The 24,017-nt window shown below is 42.3% G+C and overlaps 2 protein-coding genes across 6 annotated transcripts; both read left to right on the top strand.

Moving 5' to 3' along the window:
* Nucleotides 1–254: 254 nt before the first annotated feature.
* mpst (mercaptopyruvate sulfurtransferase) lies at nt 255–6,940 on the top strand. Its single transcript, XM_047578107.1, has 2 exons — nt 255–1,459; nt 6,261–6,940. Exons 1-2 carry the CDS (start codon nt 880–882, stop codon nt 6,557–6,559), a joined length of 879 nt encoding a protein of 292 aa, XP_047434063.1. The 5' UTR covers nt 255–879; the 3' UTR covers nt 6,560–6,940.
* A 152-nt stretch (nt 6,941–7,092) lies between these two features.
* Nucleotides 7,093–23,961, top strand: LOC125003840. Of its 5 annotated transcripts, XM_047578058.1 has the most exons (12): nt 7,093–7,870; nt 9,677–9,825; nt 17,291–17,336; nt 18,972–19,162; nt 19,284–19,413; nt 19,664–19,754; nt 19,974–20,079; nt 20,168–20,301; nt 20,397–20,583; nt 21,137–21,233; nt 21,318–21,384; nt 21,847–23,961. In XM_047578058.1, the coding sequence occupies exons 4-12, from the start codon at nt 19,063–19,065 to the stop codon at nt 22,861–22,863; spliced, it is 1,929 nt and encodes a 642-aa protein (XP_047434014.1). In that variant the 5' UTR covers nt 7,093–7,870; nt 9,677–9,825; nt 17,291–17,336; nt 18,972–19,062; the 3' UTR covers nt 22,864–23,961. The 5 variants fall into 5 exon arrangements, with proteins under 5 accessions (XP_047434014.1, XP_047434015.1, XP_047434018.1 ...); XM_047578059.1 differs by lacking the exon at nt 9,677–9,825; XM_047578062.1 differs by lacking the exon at nt 17,291–17,336.
* Nucleotides 23,962–24,017: the final 56 nt, after the last annotated feature.

The raw sequence follows: 24,017 nt of genomic DNA, 5'->3' as shown, positions 1-24,017 counted from the left end.
TATTTATTTATTTAAGACGAATAGATTTTTTAAATACTTCTGTTTAATGGCATTTATTTTTTAATTAAATTTAAAATTTAAGAAGTAATAAAAAAACAATATAATAGATGTAATATTTACAGATATCCATGCACATAATATCAATAATTTACTTAAAACGTATTAAGTAAAATTAGTACCGAAAAAAACAGAAAAAGAAGAAAAATTAACTTGGATTTTTATTTATTTATTTTTTTTTAAATACATTTATGTAATGAAAATTTTTAAATTTAATATTCAAGGATATAAACTGCAGTGCACATTAGCAGATAAAGAAAACAGCAGAAGAAGTAATAAAAACAACTTAATAAACGTAACAAGAGACAACAGAACACGATTCATCATAATTAACTGTCTCGACTCAACATGATCATTAACAGACGTGCACCGGTACAACCGCACACTAAAAAAAAAAAACATTTTAAGGCCAGTAAAACGCAGAGTGAGACTAAGGCTATTTAAGAATATAGGTCGAAGCAAAGGACCCAGTTATAAAGAAACGAGCGTTTCAAACTCTAGAGAACTAATGTTAAAAATCATCAGTCATGACTTTCAATATAGAGCAAACTGGTTTAATAGACCATAAATAATAATAATAATAATAATAATAATAATGGTTTAATGAATAATGAACAGCCTGATCAGACGTATTACACAGTAACGAAGTAATGCCATTACTGTCACGTGCCACCGCCCTCCTTTCACCTCCAGCTGTTGCAGTGAATTGGGGGCGTCTCTCTCTCTCTCTCTCTCTCAGTTTCCAACCTTTGCCACAGGATCAGGTGGATGCAGCCGAACCACTGTTAACTTTGCAGCTGCCCCGACTCTCCAGACCTGACCATGACGCACCAGGCGAGAGCTCTGGTCTCCACTAAGTGGCTCGCGGAGGCTGCCAAGGTGCAGGGGAAGTTGCGCATCTTGGACACTTCTTGGTACCTGCCCAAACTGAGGCGAAACGCCAGGAGCGAGTTCAAGAAGAGGCACATACCGGGCGCGGGCTTCTTTGACATAGACCAGTGCTGCGACAAGACCTCTCCCCTGGACCACATGCTGCCCTCGGAGAGGATCTTTGCAGATTACGTCGGGAACCTGGGGGTGGGGAGCGACACGCACGTCGTGGTGTACGACGGCAGCGAGTACGGCGCGTTCTCGGCGCCGCGCGTGTGGTGGATGTTCCGGGTGTTTGGACACGGCTCGGTGTCTCTGCTCAACGGGGGGCTCAGGAACTGGGAGCTGGAGGGTCGGCCGGTGAGCGACCGGTGCGTGAAAGCCACTCCGGCCGAGTTCAAGGCCTCCCTGAACCGCTCGTGGGTGAAGACCTACGAGGACATCCTGGACAACCTGGACACCAAGAAGCTCCAGGTGGTGGACGCCAGACCCAGAGGGAGGTTCAGAGGACTGGACCCTGAACCCAGAGATAGTGAGTATCTACGGTAAAGCCAGTGTGATGCTTCTGTTTAGTTCTCCTGTGGTTAGGAATCAGACTACAGGTGAGCTTGCCTCCTCTTGTCAGCCACAACATTATGACCACTGACAGGAGGAGGGAATAACAGGATACAGTCTGACACTGGAAGTAAGACATGGACACAAAAACGTTTAAGATCAACAACAACAACAAAAACTAAACGTTTTTTGTTGACCTGGCCTCTGGATTCACTAGATCCCTACTAGAGTAAAATCTGGATTTACTCTAAATCTTTATTGTCAGTTTCCCTAAATGTTCACAGCACACGGAAAAAAAACAGATGCAGAATAGAAACTCGGAGAAAAATATAGTGAATAAGAGTCCTTGTGTCTTTCCAAAGGAGCCACACATACCAAGCCGACTTGTTTGACTGCTCCTACAGCTTATGGAGAAATATGAGTCACAATAACTTCGACGAAGAGCTTTAAAACTGTCGGCTAATTTAAACACGATGCCGGTTCACATCTTGTGATTTAATCATCTCAACCTGATTGCGTTACTGCATGAGTTTGAGCTTCCCTGACAGGAGCAGAGATATCAACAAACAACAAACAAAAGGGACAATCTGGGAAAACTGCAGCGAGCTGTGAATTCACTCAGTCTGGATTCCTGGAGGTGTTGATCCACAGATTAGGACGTCTCTCCATTAGATTAAAGTGTTTGCTAACCAGGAAAAAAAAACAACCCAATACAATGAAGAGACGTCATCAGATGGCTTGTTTTGTTCTCATCAACGCTGTAACATAAATGATTATATCATCACTACTGTGACAGTGACAGTCAATACTAAGCAGGTCTCTGGTCAAAGGGGAACCAGGGCCACTGTTTTAATAACGCTCTTATTCACTGAACCTGTCAAACTATTCAGGAACTGGCAGCACAGGAGACCTGATACTCTCCTCATCAACATCCCTGCTCTCGTTTCAGTCTCTGACTGAAACTAAAATGCTTTGACTTGAACCTTTTTTTAGGGTCAGAAAGAATTCAAAAGTAAATTAAAATGCAGAAACGATACGTTTGCCAAAAAACGAAGGTGTGAATCGATTCACAAGGATTTTTTTTCCTGTTTATGCTTAGTTGTGACAGAGATTTTCTACAGAAGAGTATTAGGGCCACCCATAAGAAAAAAAAATTAGAGGTGGTAGATTGTTTTTTCATCAGGCACTTTGAGAAAACAAATATACCTTCAAACCGGCAGCGCCGCATATGTATCCGCGGAAGAGTACTGGGGCGTAACAACTAATTAATGTTAAGAATATGAAACTGTATTGTCCAAAAAGCATTGAATAAGGTCAGCTGGACTTGTAGAATTTCTTGAAGACGTTTCGCCACTCATCCGAGTAGCTTCTTCAATTCAGTTCAGTTGAAAAACTTAGAAAAGTACAGTTCAGTTGAACTGAAGAAGCTACTCAGATGAGTGGAGGAACGTCTTCAAGAAATTCTACAAGTCCAGCTGACCTTATTCAACGCTTATTCAACGCTTTTTTGGATTACCATGACCTGGATGACTGAGAACCTTCACAGAAACTGTATTGTGATTCATTTTTCTGTTATATTGCTGGTATATTATATTGGACTGTGACAATATCCACGCCACTGTTGACATGGAGCGACTACAGCAAGATTTATTATTTGTTTTTTAAAAAAAAGCAACTGAAGAACTGAAGAAGCTACTCGGATGAGTAGCCATGACCTGGACGACTGAGAACCTTCACAGACAATATCAAATCTTTCAAATGAAGATTTGATTTTCAAAACCCAGTCCTATTCCATGACAGCTACTGTAAAAAAAACTTTAATCTGAGCCGCTGCTTCCTCGCTGCTGAAGGACAGAGGAGATGGCGTTAGAGTTTAGACGTTGTCCACCCGTAGATACGTCGGTCTCTACAGACAGCAGCACGTCACAATACAGTCCAGAGATAAGACGCCTCAAGTACGCGTGTTATCTAATTCCTTATAATTCTCACCACACACACACACCCTTACCTGCACATATAATACTAAACACACACTGATATACACAAAGAAAAGCTTTGGTGAGCTGTTGTGGGGCCTCTCTGCAGGTGAAACTCCATTTGTGAAAGCAGCTTCAGCAGTGAACCTTGATCTGTCGGTAACTGACTGTTTTCCACTCAATGGAGAAGATTTCTTTTTTTTTTTCTTTTCAGTTTGGTTAAAATAATTTTCAGTTTGGTTAAAATAAGCCAGTAGAGCCGTCACAGTTTTTCTTTGCAAAGCATTTAATTGTCTTCAGACATATACAGTGTGATGAGACAAGGTCTTTATTGGTTACAAAAGTAAGTTTTTGTGCAAATACACAAATTTAGCTGCTGTGCTTTGGTGATAATGTGGAATAACCTAAAACTACTCATCATATTTCAAATAACCACATACAGACTAATGTGATCTTAGGTGGGCCGGACCAGGAACATAGAAGCATAATAACCTATAATTAACGACCACTCCAAATGTTTTCTTTCTTTATTTGCAAAGAATAACAAGTAAATTATGAACTATCCTCCTGCAAACCTAAACTTCAGTGGCCAAATTAGGAACAGGTGCTAATTTAATCGAAAACTTTGCAGTGAATGTCTGTCTAGGTAATTGTTGCACACTTGCGGGCCAGACTGAACCCTTTGTTTGGCCATTTCTGGCCCATGGGCTTTATGTTTGACACCCCTGATATGAACACTAGAGCCAACAGATGAAAGCACGAGTGGCCGTGATAGCTCAACGCACTGCAACCTAAGGAAATACATGCAAATGCAAAAAAAAAAACAACAAACAAACAAAAAAAACAAAGGCAAATGAAGAAAATGTGTTTTCATCCGTTTAACAGCTCACGCCCTGCAAATACTTGCAGCACAAAACAAATACAGAAACACGATGATAAATACACAATGATGGAACATTTTCTAGTACGCCTCAAAAAACTGGAATATATGTTTAAATATTAGAAATCCTGACAGTCCGCAACCCAGTCGTCTATATTGTGCAATTATTTCAAATGTCAAGCCATAAATGTATAAAAAGTCTTGTGATCAGGTCACGATATTGGAGCAACTCAACCCGAACGTTATCTGTCTGACTCAAGGGAAAACAATTTGGCGCTATTTTCTGCATTTCTTCACAGCAATGACTCAGAACATCAGCAGATATTATAGCCCATATTACATATCTGCGAGTTTCTAATGCGTGTAATGACGCTTGGGTGTCATCCCTTTGCCCTTTCGCTTAAAGAAACTCAGACATTAGTTTCAGTCTGATCTTTACTTTTCTACGAAGCTGCGGTGACGTGACGCTTCTTCTGACCTCTGTCTCATGCAGTGCTTGGAAATGGGACGTAGTGCAAATAATCTGTCTGGTCTGAGAGGCACCGCAAACTAAACCCGGAAACCAAAACACACCGGCTGGGACGCTTGCTTTTTTATATCAGTCCGTCTAAAAACACTAGAGATGGCTTTAATCGGTTGTTTTTGATTGTTCATGAAGACGGAACATTACACTTGGCACAATTAAGTTGCTTTGACTATAGCTTATAAACTTAAAGACTATCTATTAAACCATTACTGATAAATTGCCATATCTGTGTCAGAACGGGCCAGAATTAACTTAAATTAATGATGATGATTTGATAAGGTTGCACATGTCAAGAGGTCCAGTGGGAAATACACGTAACCCATTCAAATCCAATTATTCTGTCTTGTTAAATTAACGTCCTGCTTCTCTTGACTCTGCAGAAAAACACTTATACTCACTGCACAGTGCGCCGACTGCCCAGTGTTTAGCCAGTGACGGGCGAAATTAGTGACTTTAAAATGCGATAATGTAGATCACTGATCAATTTGAACAGTTCTAAAAACATCACCGTTGCAAATTTATAGTTTCAACGAATCATGAATGCACGGACGCCCTTAGTGGTCGTGCATTCACACATATTGTTACCTCTGTTTTCCCGTGATAACGAGTTACGGCAAAACACGGTAGACAAAAACACAGCTCTATGACGCACTGATCAGTTTTGCAATTTTGCTTCATGAACATGTCTTTGATCAAACTAATTAAAAAAAATTTAAAAAAACACAATTTACTCCTAAATCCCCTTTAAGTCAGCTTTCTAAAGCGGCTCGTAGCACTGGGAGCCTCATCTCTACCCCGGCATATCAGGCACTGTTGTGAAGCTCTTTTTCTCCTGCAGAAGTCCTTCCCGTCCAAATATGGTCATGTCCGTAGCATTGGCAACCAATCGTGACAGTAGAAAGGCCAATATCATTCAGAGCCTGATTTATCTATAACATTTTACTCATTTAGATTGTGAATACTTGGAAATCTAACATGTTAACTCAATGAAACAAGAATTTTGAACTTCACTTTATCCGTTATTCAGAAGTCGATAACTCCTCATTTGCATATTTAAATATAAATTCACAGAAAACTTGTGATACAGAAAATATTGTATTTATGCTAGTAGTCAACTGGAAGAGTATCATGGTGATATCTGTTAGCTGAGAACCTATTTACCTGTAGTGTCTCGCCTCAATATCCTCTGTTTTCTTGTGAGTTATTTATGTTGTTTAGTTTTTGTTTTATCTCATTATCTCAGGAAAAAATCACAAGAAAACAGAGGTAATAATATGTGTGCATGCATGACCACTTAGGGCTTCCGTATCAATGCTTCCTGCCAATTCCTTCATTCATATTTGTGGTTTATATGAGTGGTTATGAAATAACCTCCCTTTCTCTTTCTGCCTGACAGACACGGAGCCAGGCCACATCCCCGGCTCCGTCAACGTTCCCTTCAACTCCTTCCTTTCCGCCTCGGGCCACTTCCTGCCCAAGGACCAGCTCCAGGCCCTGTTCGCCCGCGCTGGCGTGGACCTCCGCCGCCCCATCTGCAGCTCCTGCGGCTCCGCCGTGACGGCGTGCCACGTGGCGCTGGCGGCCCACGAGTGCGGCCACCCGGGGGTGTCGGTGTACGACGGCGGGTGGTCGGAGTGGTACACCCGAGCCCGCCCCGAGCACGTCATGTCTGAGGGAAGAGGGAAGCATGTGTGATTGGTCCGGGGTTTGGACAAAAAAAGAAGAGAACTTCCTGCTTTGGAACGGGGGGAAAGGGTGCAACAAAGTTCAGAGGAATAGGAACAGGAACAGCTAGCACCAAGTTAGCTAAGATAAGCACAAAGACTTGAAGAGGAAGAAGAAGACACAGCTAGTCCTGCCAGTACAAATAAATAAAATAAAAAATAAATAGGCCAGACAGTACCTCTGATTTACCTTTCATGTATTACCTGTGTGTGAATACGTTGAACAACAAGTTAAAGATTAGCTGCCTTCAGTCTTTGTGCTAAGCTAAGCTAGCGTGCGTCTAGAGTGGTGTCAATCTTCTTCTCGTCCAGCTCTCAGCAGAAAATAAGCTAATAAACTAATTTTACACTGTGTCAAACTATTCCTTTACCATCAGTACGTGGCTCAGGAGCCGTTCCTTTATTACAGATGTTGAATGACTTCACGGAGACGGAGAACACTGGTCTAAACCGGTCTCCAGCTTTTAAGACAGGACAAGGTTTGTTCACAGCTTTAATGAATATTTTGCAATGAAAAGTGAAAGTCTAGTTGAGCTGAAAAGTGTGGTTTGACCATTGGATTTTTGACTTCTAAGCAGAATACTGAACACGCTAACTTCACAGTTACACACACACACACACACAGTGTATTTACTGTTCTCTTTTTAAAATTATTAGTCATTATAAAGTAAAATGTTAGAATCAAATATTAAACAGGTGGTCATAATGATCGATGTGTATCTATTTAAAAAAAACGTAATTAGTTTTGTTGTTGTTTTCCTGTGGAGACTAAAATATTGATTTTAACTACTAACTAAGTGTTTTCTTTACTTCAATTGAAACCTTGTAACTTCAGTTTTTTAGTTTTTAATGTCGAATGGCCAGAAGTCTACAGTGAGAATAGGGAAGTGCACCAAATCCCAAACGAAACGGGATAAACTTCCTAAAATCAGAGCTTTGCCTTCACAAAGTGCAATAAACTGCAACCCACTGGCACCAAAATCAGCTTATACTGCGACACACAACGAAGGTATCGGCAATAAAGCAGGTAACGAGTGGCTGTAAATACATCAGCAGTCAAGCGACTGTTTCCCATTAAAGGAACGTATAGTTTCGCGTGTGGGAGGGAAGTGAAACTCAAAGAGAAAAAAATCCACCTCTGCTTAGAGCCACTTGTACCAGAGAAACACTATTATTCTGATTCACTGAAGTGACGGACAGCGCGAAAGGAGGTCGCATAGATTGTCTTCGTCTCTGCTGCTTGAGCCTGAGGGAGTTGCCGTCTTGTCCCATCCCTTCACTAGTGAGTGTGTCCGTCTGATAGAGAAATTATTTGTTATCTCGCTGTGAACATGGTGTGAGCTGGTTGTTGTCGATAATTTACAAGGAAAAAGTCTCTAGTTGGTTATATATATATATATATATATATATATATATATGTCTGTGTGTGTGTGTGTGTGTGTGTGTGTGTGTGCTTGATTAATGATAATGACACCACAGCACATGTACAGTTGTAATGTTTCCAGCTGTCTTTTTTGAAGTGTTGTGTCTATAAATACATTGCTGGTGTGAGCTGGTTGTTGTCGACAGTTTACAAGGAAAAAGTCTCTAGTTGGTTTTATATATATGTGTGTGTGTGTGTGTGTGTGTGTGTGTGTGTGTGCGCTTCATTAATGACAATGACACCACAGCACATGTACAGTTGTAATGTTTCCAGCTGTCTTTTTTGAAACGTTGTGTCTATAAATACATTGCTGTTTAAAGCTGCCTTTAAGTATTTTAAGTTGAAATTGTAAAAAGTTGTTTTGGCCACGATTCATCACCTGATTCCACTTGAGGGCAGCAGAGAATCACATCAGAGCTTTAATTACAGCTGCAGCAGGAGCTCACAGTGTAGTTTTCTCAGCAGCCTCTGCATTTCTGGAGATATTTATCTATTTGGTGATTAAATAAATTAGGTCAAAGAGCCTTTTTCATTACGGATCAGGGAACTTCTTTTGTGACTGAAACGTAAACGTTGACATGCTCGGGTCGTAAAAGGCTTGTCACATAATTTAGAACCAGAGACGTGAGAGAAGCTGTCGCCAGAGCAGAAGTGGGCTTTTCCTCATTCTCGGAAAAGGTGAAGTTATAAATGCTTGTGGCGTGAAATTTGAAGGTTGATTTTAGTACGGAACGTCCTGGGTTTTACACGTGACTGCAACTGAATTGAGTCGCGTCATTTCGGTTTCCAGAATTTCTTTCCTGGTCCTTCGGGTACTCCAGCTTCCTCGTATTCACCGTCCAAACACATTTAGGTTCATTGTTGATGCTGGATTGGGAGTGTATCTGTCGCACTGCGAGAGACCGACCTCTCGCGAACCTCCAGAGGACAAACGATCACAGAAACTGAATGAATGAATGAATGAGACGTGTCAGTTAGTGCACATTAGCAACTGTTGCTACCTCATGCTATCAGATTATCAATGAACTCCACGGTGTAATATAGTCACATACAATAATGTAATCTCCTAGAGATCCTAGAAGGCAAATCTTATTCCCCTTCATAAACACTGTGTCCTGCTTTCAGCTTTTATGCTAAGCTAAGCTAAGCTAAGCTAAGCTAAGCTAAGCTACATACTCTACCTCCTCTCTCTCATCTCACATGCCTGGTATTTCTGATTAGGAGTGAAGTTGATTGAAAGATTATATATATAACAGGGTTCCAGGGTTAAGATAAACATAAAAAAAGATTCATAATTTAAAATGGTAAAATATACACATATCAATGTAAGGACTATTCAGTTTTAATTGCGTTTATTTCAATGCTTTCACTGCATTTCTAGTCTTCACTGTTTGGGAAATGCCCACGGGCTGTCACTTCCCATCACATGTCACGGTTACAAGGCAACAAATAATCGAAACACAGCCTTCTGCTTCTCGGGGATGAAGTGCTGAACGTGAACGAACACACACAGAAGTAAAAAGACAACGGAAAGCAGGCCACAGAGAGAGGGAGAGAGAGAGAGAGAGAGAAAATAAAGGGGTTTCCACCGCTGCTCTGCTGCTTTACACTTGCTGAAACATGGAAGGCCACATCAACCGCATTTTTTTTTTCTTAATGCTTTAGTCACCTAGACGTCACCAGAGATACTGAGAAGAGATAGTTACCTGTTTGAAGGGAAGCAGACGTTTCCCCTCAAACAGTCTGAATGACTCTGAAAATGGATCATCAGTAGCGTTTGAGCTGAGGTGGTGAAAACGACTCCTTCTTGGCAGGTAAGTTCTTATCTGAATTAATTTGAGTTATCGGCTTCCATCTGCAACAGCTTCAGCATCTTTTTTCAGCGTCTGTGGTGAGAACAAAGATCCCAGGAAGTGATAATTATGAGGGAAGAGACGACAGAGCTTTTCAGGTCATTCGTGTGTTACTGTGTTGGTGATGATATCAGTTGATGTGATGTCGAAAAAGAAATTTAAATTTTGATAAACTTTTAAAGTGTAGTGAGTTCTTAGAAATTATTTTATTTCTTTTTTTTTTTCATTTTAACTGTCTCTCACACCTCCAAAGCTTCTAATGAAACGTGACAACACGTTCTGGGAAAGTTTTTTGGAGGGGGTTTGGTGCAGCTGCCAGGAAAACCCTCTTAAAATGAATAATACATTACCCTGTATCACCACCCTTGGTTTACTCCATAATCTTAAGGATAAGGTCTTGAACTGTTTAAAAAGATAATGTTTTATGCCGTGAAACATTAAAAAAAAAAAAAAATGCTTGAGACAGGCTTCTGACTCATGTCAATAGTGCTCATGGTAAAAGAAAAGGTAGCTATATGTGTAGGGGGAAGGTGTTTGAAAACGAAAAATGTGGTTTATGTGGGAAGGTGGAAAAAGAGAGAAAAAACAGCGTGGAGGTGTGAGGAGATAGAGGCAAACAGACAGAAAAGGAGAAGAAAATAGATTTTTTTTTTTTTTGCATTAGTTTATCAGTGGCTCGTACATGCACACATCTGCTTGCTAGACAGGCTGTGATCTTGACCTTTAATGTTCATGCATGTGACAACTTTTAAGGTAACCCATATCACAGCTGTCCACACTCAAACGCCCACATTTGAACTTGCAATCCAGTAAGTGACAAAAAAAAACCTCACTGTATTGCCAGTTACACGCCATAAGTTTATCAAGTAGATGTAGATTGAATGCACTGACAAGCCCACACATTTATTCCTATCTTCAGCCAAAACTGCTGCTGCTTCATTGGGTAATGCTAACGCTCATGCTAATTCAGATTCAGATGCGGAGAAGTTTATTTGTCCCGGAGAATGCAATTTAAGGCACTAAGACACTTCTTAGGAACAAAAAAAACAGGACAATATCCAGTATATATGTATATATGCATAAGTGCCACTAGTGTTTACTCCATCCTCCATGAATGGTGTGGAAAGTTTCATGTCTCCCACCTTAAACCGAGCTGCATCCAGCTACAAATAGAAGCTACTTCTTTGTTTCCATACCAACGTCGGACTAACACCAGACAGTAAACTCAAGCTTCAATCATCATCTTGACGACACCCAGAGAAGAAAAAAGGGAGAAGTGTGTTACACAGCCATGTGTAAACTTACTCCATATAGCCCTCATATCCTGTTTCCTGTTTCCATTGAACTCCTCTTACACTGCTTCTTGAACAGACTTGTCATGCATGAACCCCTCTGTGTATTATGTATTTCTGTATCTCTGCTGTTATTTCTGTGTGGGGGCATGCAGAGGCCTCTAGCGTGGGAGGCTAATTGATCACTGTTGAGTTAATCCCTTAGGTGAGACAAACCAAGGTAATGTCACAACCGTATCCGGCCTCCGTTTGGTTGATTACCAACAAACCATTACCAACTCGTGCTAAGTGGCCATCACCGATAGTTGGCTTGGTCATCCTTCTCCGCCACACTACGACCTGCTGACATGTGTCTTGTCAGCAGGTTAATGCTTATAATAAACACGAGTCGTTCGTGTGGCAGACCGGCGTTTCAAATAACAACCGGATGGATAATAGCGCAGCTATTTTAATCTCCTACGTGATGTTCGTGCTACTTATGGTGCAGATAATGGTGCAGATAATGGTGCGCTATGGTGCGACATCCCTCAGGTGGTTCTTCTGCCGCCTCTGTTTACCTTCTTCTTCATCTGTGATCAGCTTTCTTGGAGGCTTTTGTTCTAGGGTCACACGCCAGCGCAGCAGCTGTGGTGCACACATGTTGTCCAGTTAAAGTCCAATTAAGGAGTATACATGCTGGAGAAAATAGATTTCCAATCGCATTATCTAGGCGTTTTAATCGGATAAAGAGAAGTTTTAGTTGGAGTGATGTGTTTACGTTCACTTAAGTTGTGCAGTTAAAGTCTGATTAAGGCAATAATTATTTTTTTGTTGTTGTTGACGTGCATGTAAACTTATAGTTTAGGCCTCCTCCAAACCAGATGTGACTCATCAGAGAATGGACATCAGACTTTGTCCGGTGTCCTGTGGTGTCTGACACTTACTGATGTTTTGGGTGTGTGTTGACAGGATGTGTCATTGCTCTGATGTGGAGGTGGCTGCTCTGGTGCCTATGTGGGTGGTAAATGTCTAAGTAACTTCCACCTAAATGTCAAGTCCAAAACTGTCACGAGTCGGTTGACGTTGTTTGCGTCTCCTGGTTTTAATTAGGTGGTTTTAATGTTGTGGCTGATCGGTGGAAGCAGAGATTATCAGCTGAGTACGGCTGCAGCCAAAAATAATGGACATAGTAGTAGTAAATCGGTAGCAGTGTCGATTACTTTTCGACCAGGAGAGTCGTCCCCGGATGTTTACTAGAATAAGCACAGGTTTTAAAGGCACTTTAATGATTCGTCTTCATTTTTCAGTCTCAAACATTACATCCATCTTTTATCTTAATCATGGCAGGTTTAACATTTATTTTCAATCTGTTAAAGGTTATTGTTTTATTAAGAAGTAATAATAATAATAATAATAACTATAATACAAATTAACCAACGTGCAGGGAAGGAAATGTCGACTTCCTGGAGAGTAAATCGACTTTTCTACTATTGGGGAAATAAAATACCTTTCTGGGAATAGAATTGGGGTTGAGGTTGTGGTTTGTGTGTCTGTTTCGGAGGCAAAGGCAAGTAAACAACCACAAACTACAGAGAGAGGAAACCGAGAGAGTGAGTACGAACAGAGTGAGAGAAATGTCAGCTTTTTTAAAATTTTTTCTCGTCTGGTTGGAGCACATTAGGGGAACTCCGCATATCAAAAGTGCGATACATATGGAGAAAAGGTTAGGGAGTAGACATTTGAGACAGTACCTGAAAATGTGAGACTAGAAACAAGCTCTTGATAAGTTAGTCTGACTTAAAGCAGTTTTTTCCCCACTGTCAGTGGCTAATCACGTTATGTGGCCTGAACTGAGTCACTTTGCACAGGGCTTACGTGAACATGCCGGGGAAATCTGGTGACCGCCCAGACTTTGAAACAGGTCATGGCGAACTCGCGACTATAAAAATGTGATAACCTCAAGAGGCACAGCAACCTTCTTTGAAATCCACGTCAAACTCTGATGTCATGACGGGGGAAAGCACAGCCTCGAAGAATAAGTGTCGGTGCTTCATGCATGAGGGAGATTTGTAGGTTTACTGTCGTTCTTCGCCGGGGAAGTTAAAGGAAGTGAAATTAGTTTTTACCACCAGCACTTGCTGCTCTTGTGTGTGTGTGTGTGTGCTGTGTGTGTGTGTGTGTGTGGGGGGCCTATATTGTTCTTATCTGTCATTAACATGCATATTGGGCGATCGCGAACACAGGTGGACTGCTGGCATTAGAATGCATCTCTTCCCAGTTCATCTATGTGCAAATGGCGTCCATGTGCAACCAAGGGAAGGGCATTATGATAATATACCTGTGCACACGTCCACGTGAACACATGGCTAATAACTAAATCACACATGATCTTAGATTTATTCACTGATTAACAAGTTTATTCTACTGTTGAACACACACAGTGCTAGTTGTCTTGTTTTGTAGAGCGAAGTGAGCGAGGTGCAGATCTCAGTGTTTTTCTTGCATCAGTTTGCACCAAAAGTTTTTTTTTTTTCATATCTTCTCACCTAAAACACATTTTGGTGTGAACAGGCCAGAGATGCCACTTGCATGCAGTGTTCAGCTTAGTCATTAGCGAGATCCTAAACCAAAATGCACCTTGGCGGTGTCTTGTCCTATACGTTCCTTTCTTGGTTTGTTCAGATTATGTCACCACTCTCCCCCTTACACCCACCAGACAAACGAGTAAATAATAAACTGAATATAAATAGTTTCTTTACAACACGTAGGGTACAAATATCTGTCAAAAAACCAGTGACTTGGTTTCGTATCGGTCGGCGGCGTTGGTGAGGCGTTGAGCCCCGCAGTGTTTCCAGCAGTCGGACCCCTAGGTCACGGGATGAGTCAGTCGGGTTCTCACAGAAACCGAACTCACTTTGAGTTGAAGTGGCTGAAAACGGCGCATCAATCACAGCCAGCTTTCAGGCAGCTACAGCGTCACAACAATTACACAACCACATCAAACATTCTGGGCTTTGTTTCAGCAGGAGATAATCACACAACACGATAATCTTCATAGATCAGGTAGAACAGATACGATTTCTACACAGGACGCACTGTGAGCAGTAGTTCAGCAGTAGTTCAGAAAGCGGAGATTGTGGGGAACACACCAATCAGGCATAACATTATGACCGCCCTTCCTGACATTGTGCACGTCTCCCTTGTGCCTCCAGCTATAACTCATGAGAGGATGGACGTGGGCCTTCTGAGGGTGTCCTGTGGTTGTTAGTGTTCTTTGGGGTGGGGGGGTCCTATGGACTGTGGGGAGGGGCCTCTGTTTGATTATCCCACAGATACTTGATCAGTTTGGGTTCTAGTAAATCACAGGTCAACACAAACAACAACACAGGAGCTGTTTTTCATGTCGTTTTTTTTTTTAAAAGTTGTTCGTAAACTGTTTTTGTGTTTGCATCTATGTCAGGCTGCATCCTGCTGCGAGGGTGGTTCGGTGAGGGGAGGGGTTAGAGACTGGAAATGTACAACAACTTCTTCATTGTGTCCTGTAGCATTAACCTAATGTCAAGTGCTAACCTGAACGCGCAACCATTTCCCCACAGCAGATGTTTCACGATAAGAGCATTACTAAGAAATGAATGGCGTAAGCCCATTAAAACTGTAGGGGCCTCATAATTTGCGTCATGCAGTGACTTTGAACAATTCAACCAGGAGCGAGATTGCTTAATAAAATATAATAAATTACTGTTGTGAAACATAATAATCCTATTACTATAAATGACATATGATCTTTTTCAAAGGATGTTTTATTTTCATGGACCCTTTGCAATTACACCACAGACCCCCCCCCCCCCCCCCCACCCCTACCCTTCCCCCCTGTTGAGAATCCCTGATTTACTTCTCCTGTCAGTGGTCATAATGTTGCGGCTGATCGGCGTATGAACCTGCTGGATCCTTTTAACTCCTGGCTTTAGTCTCCGTAACGATTCCACACGATGCCACTGTCATTAGAAACTGCAAATACATGTCTGTTAATAGGTTCAAGTGTCTTTAATTGTGGCACCTAATGTTTAGCATAATGCACCGTTATAGCACCACTGATGTGAGACTGTCGCATCCGACTCTGAGCTGTGAGTTATAAGGGTCTATTTACGTCTCCTCTCCGGTTGTATCACCTTTTTTGTTTTTTTTTTTCCACGAGCGCTGACTTCCTGGTGACATGTTTAACACCCAGATAAAGACGTTTGCGTTTAACATGTCATCGGTTAATTTCCTCTTTTCCTTTAATTCTTATGCGAGGAAATGTACACTTCTCTCTGTAATCATTGCATGTAGTCATTGCGAAGATAAATTAACAGGCAATCTGATAAAAGCTATTTTAAGAAAAGGCATTAGCAGAAAGGGCACCTGTAAAAAAAAAAAAAAAAAAGAAAAAAATGGAACATTTGAGCTTCTCAGACAAAAGAAAGAAAACATTTTGACCTTTATTAAACCTCATAAACAGGTGACCGGAGAAACCACAAGAACGTGTTCTTTCCCCTGCGCACGGAAATGGAAAAAAAAAAAAAAAAAAGCTCTGCAAAAGATCACACAAAATGGTTATTAGCTCAAAACTTCACTTTGCACGACAGCGTGCACCTGTTCTCTTTGGTACATTTGCATGCAGCGTCCAAGCATTTGGAGAACTTGACTTGATCGGTCTTTGTGACTTCATGCTTTGCGCTGTTGTCGTGCAGCAGAACTAATTTAGTGACCTCCCACGCGTAATGTGGCGAACGAACCATCTAAGTTGCCAAAACTCTGCTTCCATCACACGCATATAAGGAGAGAAGCCTGGTAGTTTTGGTGCAAATAATAGATATTTATAAGGTTGTTGGGTGCTGTGCTGCTGCTGCTGCTGCAAAGTGAAAACTGGATTTGTGGGTCGGCTCTATATGGGCTGTCATAACCACACACCACAGAATCTACTCCCTTTCATCCTGTTTGTGACAGGGTTTAAATGTTCAGGGGGGGTTCAGATGCAGAAGCCTGAATCTTAAAGTCATCAGCTGAATATTCTCAGAGGAAACCAGGAGTTAATTTGTGTTAAATTCGTGTTAAATGCTAAGCCGTGCACACTGCAAACACGTAACGCAGGCTGCGGCGTGCAGGGGTTTGGGCGTGTGCACCGATCAGGCATAACATTATGACCACCTTCCTAATGTTGCGTAGGTTTTTTCCTTGTACGACAGTTGTTGGTCATCGGAGAATGGACACGGGTCTTCAGAGGGTGTCCTGTGATTAGGATGGACGGTGTTTTTTTAGAGGGGAGGTCACATTTGGGCTGCTGTTATCTGGGAGTCATTGTTATGGGGCCTGTTGTACTCTAGGTACATGCACACAGATGCGGGTCCAAGAGTTTTCAGGATGGTCAAAGCTACTTACTTCTCCTGATAGTGGTTTTAATGTTGTGGTTGATCGGTGTAATTCGTCTCATTAACGCTAAAGTATCCAGTGTCCGTGTGTTTTATGTCTGTGCTGTGTCCACGGCTGAACGATCCATTGATTCCAAATTGATGTAGTGACCCAGAGTTAATTTATATTCAACTTATTATCTGACTTGATGTGTACTCAACACACACATCGGGAGCAGTTTCTGCACCTTTTAGCAATCACATGTTGCGTTAATGTTTTTTATCACTTTTTTTTTTAATCACAAACAGTGTTGACTTTAACTTCTTGTTTTTTTTGTTTGTTTTTTTTTTTTTTTATCCCAAACGAGAATATCTCTAAGAAATTTATCAGCTTAGTCTCAGAGAGTGGAAATGTACATCAACTTTTTCATTGTGTCTGTTTATCAGTCAAAGGAAGTGTTAACGTACTCAACCACACACACACACACACACACACACACACACACACACACACACACACACACACACACACACACCACACACACACACACACACACACCCACACACACACACACACACACACACACACACAGAGTCTGATTTGAAGATTAGTTGCCAGTCAAACCCTTGGGAGGAGGTGTGATGAGAAACGAAGAAAGGGCATCATTGGTGGTAAAAAGATCTTGTCGTCATTAGACACTGGATAGTTTGGCAGTTAGTTGTTGAGAGGAGTGAGAGGAGAACTAACCTCTGATGTTTGCTTCACAGGACATCAGATGGGATAAAAGAGTCAAGCTCGCAGCGTTACCGACAGGTGAGTGCCGCTACTGTGTGTGTGTCACTGCCGGTCACGGAAAAAAAGCAGCAGCCAGGATTGAGTTTGGGACATTTGCGTGTCTTTATGAGAAAACGGCGTCTGTATAAAACGCGTTTTTAGTCAGGCTTTCTTAGTTTCAGTGGTCGTGCGGCGCGCAGCGCTCGACTCATTCATGCGCACAGTTGCTGTTTGACATTATGAGACGGAACCGAAAGGCGACGCCAATTTCACAGATTAATTGATCGTGCTCCTTGATGTAAAGAATTAAAAGACACTCTGTTTCCTGTGAGAGGTAACTTATTCCTAGACTCAAGTCAGACTTGATTCTCAAGTCTTTGATGACTCCAGTCTCGATTTCAAAGTCACTGAAGACTTGCAACAAGACTTTTTTAACTTCTAGTCTGGGAACCAATCAGCATTAAAGCACCAAATGGTTATTAATGTTATTCCCTTTACAGAAAATCCCAGATTTATACAAATGCAAAACTGTGTTTTTTCATTTTCATGCATTTGCAATACATGAAAAACACGTATTTAGACCAGGTGCAGATTCAGACTCTTGTCAACATGCTCCTTATTAGCCAACATTAAGCCGCTTCATGTTGGTGACTAATGGAGCAGTTACCCTCAGCGCTCATGCAGAGGTCGGACCGCATTTGACCTGATAACGTTTCCTCGATCTTCGGTAACTGCCTGGTTGAAAACCACACGCGTCTAAACCTCACTCAGAGTCTGTAAATGACTTTTCAAACGTGCAGGTCCTGAGCAGGACCAATGAGCTGATCCAGCTTCTGCTAAGTCTGAGCCTGGCACTGCGGTAACACAAAGATGCAAATGCAAATCCTGCCACGCACGACCACCCTGACAGGCGGTGCAGCAAACCCCCCACCACCATCACCCGCTTATCGTGACGACTTTCTACGGGTTGAATTGTTTTAGCCGAACGGGTTAAATGCCAGTGGGACGGCTCCTCTTCTCTGGCATATATGGCCCCGAAAAAGTACTCAATACGAGAAAAGTGCTTTTGTTTGTCTTTCAGTAGTAGCACCTTATATGTGCAACAATATGTGGTTGTGGGTGCGATAACTGGAAAGAGCTACACAATACTGCACATGCCCACCCGAAATCACGTATGTCTGACCGTAGTTGGTCAGGCACTTTAAACCGCATGCGATATGTTGAAGTTTTTTTATTTTATTTTATTTATTTATTTTTTTTTATACTTTTTCTATACCTACCTTGTCTTACCTTATTCTTGTTATGTTTCCTCTATTACGTCCGGTTTATCTTATCTTATTCTGGTGATGTGATGTGGTCCTGACCTTTAAAGCCTGATTTAACTCGAAATAACACACTATCCATATATGTTTTTTTTTTTTTTTTTTTTTTTTTTTTTTTTGCACACCAACTCTGGCATTTCAACACATGTTTTGTCAGCATGTGGGGCCACAGCAGATAAACCGAGTCAGGATCTGAAACGTACCCATTTCGGTTTCCTTTGAGTCCCCTGTTGGAGCCGCAGCCTGTTTTTTTGTGTGTTTTTTGTTTCTTCTAGTGGTTACACGCGTGTTAGGCAACTGTCTCTGACGTTTGACAACCATACATTTTTTTTTTTTTTTTGTACGTGCGCAGGAACAAGAAGCAACCAGTGAGCTACACCTGAGGAAAGTCGCAAACCAGTGGTTTGACAGCTGCCGAAAGAGATCACAGCCAGGCATGAAACATGGAGAGCGACGCGGAGAAGCTTCGCCTGCATCTTCTCGTTCTTCTGGTTCTGACCTCCACCGTCAGCAGTTCTGGATGTCCGAGCATGCCAATAGACAGTAAGCCACTTCTTAGATGATCCACGTACTGTAAGGGAATTTGAAATGCGTCGGAGGAGGCTGACGCCAAGCAAAGTTTCATCCTGCTCATTTATCTCATTCCTCTTTGCGCTGCTTGCAGATCTCATTTGCTATAACGACTACAACCGAAGCATCGCCTGTGAGTGGAACAGCACTGAGTGGATGTCCGATCGCCGATATTCGTCAGACGCTCCATGCACAATATACGCCGAGTTGGTAAATTTTAGAAGGTGAGGACAAAAAGGAGAAACGAAAACAAGAGCTAGGCCTGCTTCAATAATTATATCAGGATGGCCGCCACCACAGACATTTAAATAACCAGATGTAAGAAACGGGCCTCCAGCATTATGTGGCATAATGTAAATACTGTTTCTACTTAATTCGAATCACAATATATCAAGTAGAAGAACTACATCATCTGTCTATCTAGATTATCTGCTGACCTCTTCATAAACTGTATGTACATTTTTTTTTCTCCAGATTTTATTACAACGGTTCCTGTAACCTAGAACCAGTTGACCCCGCCAACCCAGCCCGACGGAAGTGTTCCATGATCTTAAAATCTAACACAGTGAGTGTGACTAAATATGTAGTTCTATATTAAAAACTTTGCAAGTGCTGTCGGACGGATCTGAAGCAGTCTTGGCAGACTGTTTCTACATCATTGTCAACATGTACAATTATCCTTTAAGCTATTAACACATCATATTGCACTTTTTATCTGTAGCTTTTGAATGCCACATGAAACCATCTTGACCGGCACTTTGCTTTGTGTTCTTCTTTCTTGTAGAAGTCCTACTATTTTCAATCCTTCCACAAGGTGTCCATAAGCGTGACCTGTCAACCTGTGAAGGAAATCCTAAACAGAATAAAATACTACATACCTATTTGTCATGGTGAGTACAATGACTGATACTACTACTGCCTTTTTGAAAGTTTGAACTAGTCATGGTGTTCAGAAACAAACTGTCCGTGCTCTTGCAGTTAAACTGAATCCTCCAGGAAAACCAACTATCAATGTCACCACTGTTTCCTGGCTCGCCTTCACCACCAAGCATGACTTCATCACCAATTACGAGTCAGAGCTGCAGTGGAAACAACGGGACCAATCTTGGAGTGTATGTACAGCATGTATTTTGTGCACGCGATGAGGTTACAACGCCGAGTGCGTGTAAAGCGACGCGAAAATTAACATCCGCATGTCCAATCGCAGGAGTGCCATATCGTGAAAAAAGGTGAAACGTGCACCGAAGAGCTGGAGCGGGACTCGCTGATACAAGGCGAGATGTACGAGGCACGTGCTCGCGTGCTGCCAGGCGGAGGTTATGAGGGAGCCTGGAGTGACTGGGGCCCCACTGCATCATGGTCATCTCCCGTGGGGAAAACAAAACCGCCATCAGGTATATTAGCAGTACTCAATATGCGAATATTAGCAGTTTCCTCTTCTGATGGACAAATGCACACTACTGCCATGCGCCTTGTGTGAAGAGTTAATTCAGTTCACACAGGCACAAACTTATGTGCCCGTTGGCTGGCGGCCGTGGTCCCTTAAGTTGCGTTCAAGTGCAAGTTTTTGATCCAGACATAAGAGATGTGGGGACACATTGAGGCCCGAATGAGCTCAGCTGAGGCATCCATTTGCATTAATTGCAAATGTTAAGTGCCTAATTCATAATGTCAGATAAAGTCATTTAACCTTTCCACCCTCGCCATTTAATCTGCAAGCTGCTCCTCAACCCACTTCTTCCTTTTCTGCTGTTTTGGTTTAGATCAGTGTCATTTCTGCGTCAACACTTGCTCAGTTCTGTATTTTTTCGGCCTTTACTATGGCTCTCACTTCCTTAGGCTAGTAGGGCTGGTGATGCACCAGAACAACCCCAAAATATTCAGTTAAATCAAATGCAAATATGTTTCTTTAACCTAATGGGACTTGTATTGTTCTGTATTTTCCAGATGTTGTTGTGGGCGTTGTGCACATTGTTGTAGCATTTGTGGCAGTGTTTGCCTTGCTGATGGGTGCTTTCGTCCTCAAGAACCACAAGACCACATGGTAAGCTGACATAGCCGCCAACCATTACGCATGTACAGTTGGGTTCTGTGAGTTCTTGTTTTCTCACGACTCTGGTTTGTTTAGGGTTTACATGATCAAGAGGATCAGAGGTCCGCCCGTACCGAACCCAGCTGAGTCCTTCTTGCAGGATGTAAGTTCAGATCCTGTAATTCTTTATTTTTAACACAACCGTTTCTTGACGGTGGTCCAACACTGATTTAATGATAGTTTTAGTAAAGATGCATCCTTAGCTTTTATTTTGAAATTTAAATCAAAGCCATTGTTTTGGGGCCCACACTGGGAAACTAGCGTACAAATGGTGTCATATATGGGGCCATATGCTGGACACCCCTGATTTAGACTGCATGAACATTTCTGAGTCAGAAAAGCAAACGAGCGAGTTGACAGCTTCAACGTGTCTGTGAAGCTGAGGGGAACTGAAGAGTTGAGTGACTGCTAATAACCTATTCCAAGTGGTATCCACCTTGCAGAGTGTGAAACCAGAAACATGATCGAAAAATGTTCAAATATAGAGAGAAAAACCCCCTAAGCAGAAGTTCCATCTTGGCTTCTAACTCTTCCTCTTTGCTTTCTTTGACCTCTAATCCTCCAGAGTTGGCAGAGCCCGCACTTCACCAGCGACTCCTTCCACTCCTTCATGAAACAAGTGGATATCCTCTCTGTAGAAGTAACCTCCAAGGTGGATGTGGTCGTACCCTACAAGCGAGAGGAGAAGTCGCTGAAGAAATTGGCCACCTACGACTCCACCAACTCCAGCTTCTCCAACCCAAGTTACTCTGAGCTTTGTAGTCCCCCTCCGGTTATCTCGCTAACTCCTGGAAATCTGGAGCCCTGTGCTGCTGATTCACCTTATGGGCCCGTTGGTAGTCAGAGTGAGGAAGGAAACGCAGAACAGGATGACAATAAAATGAGAGGGAGGGATATGGAGATCTTTAAGTTGCTGTCCAAGAGCAGCAGCAGCAGCAGCAGCAGTGAGCTGCTGCAGGTCGATTCAGACTATAAGAAGACGGAGCAGATCCAGGCTGAGCGCCTGAGGCTCCAGAGTCTAGATTCAGGCATGTGCAGCTGCGAAGAGGTCAGTCAAGAGAGCATGGAGGTAGATAGCATCAACGTGTCTGACAGCCACGATGAGGAGCTTGAGGAGGAGGAGGAGGAGGAGGAGGAGGAGGAGGAGGTGCAGAAGGAGGGAGTTGACGTTCAAAAGGTAGCTTTTGAGAGGCTCTTTGGAATCAAAGGAGGTGTTTTTGGCAAGGAGTCTATTACCATCTGCTCCGGTTACGAGAAGGTCCAGAACCTGCAGGCTGACAGCCTAGAGCTCGCCAGCCTCGACTCAGGTGTTAGCATCGTTAGCGGGGAGCAGGCGAGTCAGGAGGAGACCCCGGAGGGCGTCGACAACCCAACCGAATCGACGCGCTTCCTGTTTCCTCCCCCTCCCTCCATTGCCTTACCGTGCTCTCTGCTCCCCATGCCACTACCACCATCTAGTCTGAGCTCGGCCTTACGCCCTCCTCTGAGCCACGTGCTCGAGAGGATTGCTCGGATGTCGAGCGCCGATTTAGTGGAGCCCTCCGGTGATGGCTATCTACCGGTGACACAGAAGCAGTGCTGAACCAGATTAGAAAAACAGGCCCGGCTGTAAAACGCTGCACAGTAAAGTATGTAGCATGTGCAGGATCGAACGCAGTAAGACATTCACTCACGTGCCTTGACTGTTTTGTCTGCGATGCGTAACATCAAGCGAACCGTTACTCGGTGCTCAGGGGTTTAAACTCAGCGAAGGAGGAGGGGGTTAATGAATGTATTTTTTTATTATAATAGTTATTATTATTATTATTATTATTATTATTATTATTATTATTGCGACTGCTTTTTTTGTAGTCTGTGACATATGTTCATGTCTATTAGTTAATCGTACACATAGAAAGTACAACTGACTGTGGCGTGCATGTGAGGGGCGGGGTTTGTACACCGATCAGGCGTAACATTATGGCCACGTTCCTAATATTCTGTGGGTGTGACATGATCAGTCCGGGATCTAGTGAGTTTGGAGGCCATTTTTTTTTTTTCCTTTTTTCCTTTCTTTTCCTTAAGTTGTTTTTGTGTGTGTGTCTGTGTCAGGCTGCACAGACGTTATATGTCTAAGTAACATCCACATGAATGCCAGGTCCAAAAGTTTCCCAGCAGAAAATTGTATTGTCACAAGACGGTCAGTGGTTATTTATTTGTCTTGTCAGCGGTCGTAATGTTATGCCTGATCGGTGCCTTTGAAACCGTACCTTCTGATAGCCCAGCTGTTGCTTTTATTTGTAAAAACGCAACCTTTTCAAAGTTTCACACGTGAACAATCCTAGAATCGCTTTCTCACTTTGTCCACTTTTTAAAGGCGACACACTGAATGTATCCCACTTCTTCTCCTCTTTTATTTGCTGCATTGCTACCGTACCAAACACTTCAGCGACTGCCGTCCGCTGCATCTCCAGCAGAGCCGGTGTGCAGTCACCCACGCATCAAAACAGCACGTGTTCAACTTTAAACTTTGCATCCTTTGCCACAATAATACAAATATATGTTTTTTTTTGTAATGTTCCTTTTTTGTTCTTTATTTACGTTCATAAGGCAACTATATTGAAATGTACCTACTTGAAGAACTTTGTGTTACACTGGCATGTTACTGTGTGTGTGAAATAAATACATATCCTGGAACTTTTTTAATGTCAGTTTATTCTTTTTTGTTTATTCCCTCCGCACAACTTTGCCACAAAT

Source organism: Mugil cephalus, chromosome 2 (genome assembly GCF_022458985.1).
Source record: "Mugil cephalus isolate CIBA_MC_2020 chromosome 2, CIBA_Mcephalus_1.1, whole genome shotgun sequence".
Classification (NCBI taxonomy): Eukaryota; Metazoa; Chordata; class Actinopteri; order Mugiliformes; family Mugilidae; genus Mugil; species Mugil cephalus.
Note: the sequence above shows the minus strand (reverse complement) of the source record. Positions and strands in the feature narration are given on the sequence as shown.

Excerpts from the sequence above, each read along its gene's own strand:
- mpst (XM_047578107.1), top strand. The coding sequence starts at position 880 with ATGACGCACCAGGCGAGAGCTCTGGTCTCCACTAAGTGGCTCGCGGAG. Across the intron at positions 1,460-6,260 it reads GGACCCTGAACCCAGAGATA|ACACGGAGCCAGGCCACATC; the intron begins GTGAGTATCTAC and ends TCTGCCTGACAG.
- LOC125003840 (XM_047578063.1), top strand. The coding sequence starts at position 19,063 with ATGGAGAGCGACGCGGAGAAGCTTCGCCTGCATCTTCTCGTTCTTCTG. Across the intron at positions 20,584-21,136 it reads GAAAACAAAACCGCCATCAG|ATGTTGTTGTGGGCGTTGTG; the intron begins GTATATTAGCAG and ends TGTATTTTCCAG. Across the intron at positions 21,385-21,846 it reads CTGAGTCCTTCTTGCAGGAT|AGTTGGCAGAGCCCGCACTT; the intron begins GTAAGTTCAGAT and ends CTAATCCTCCAG.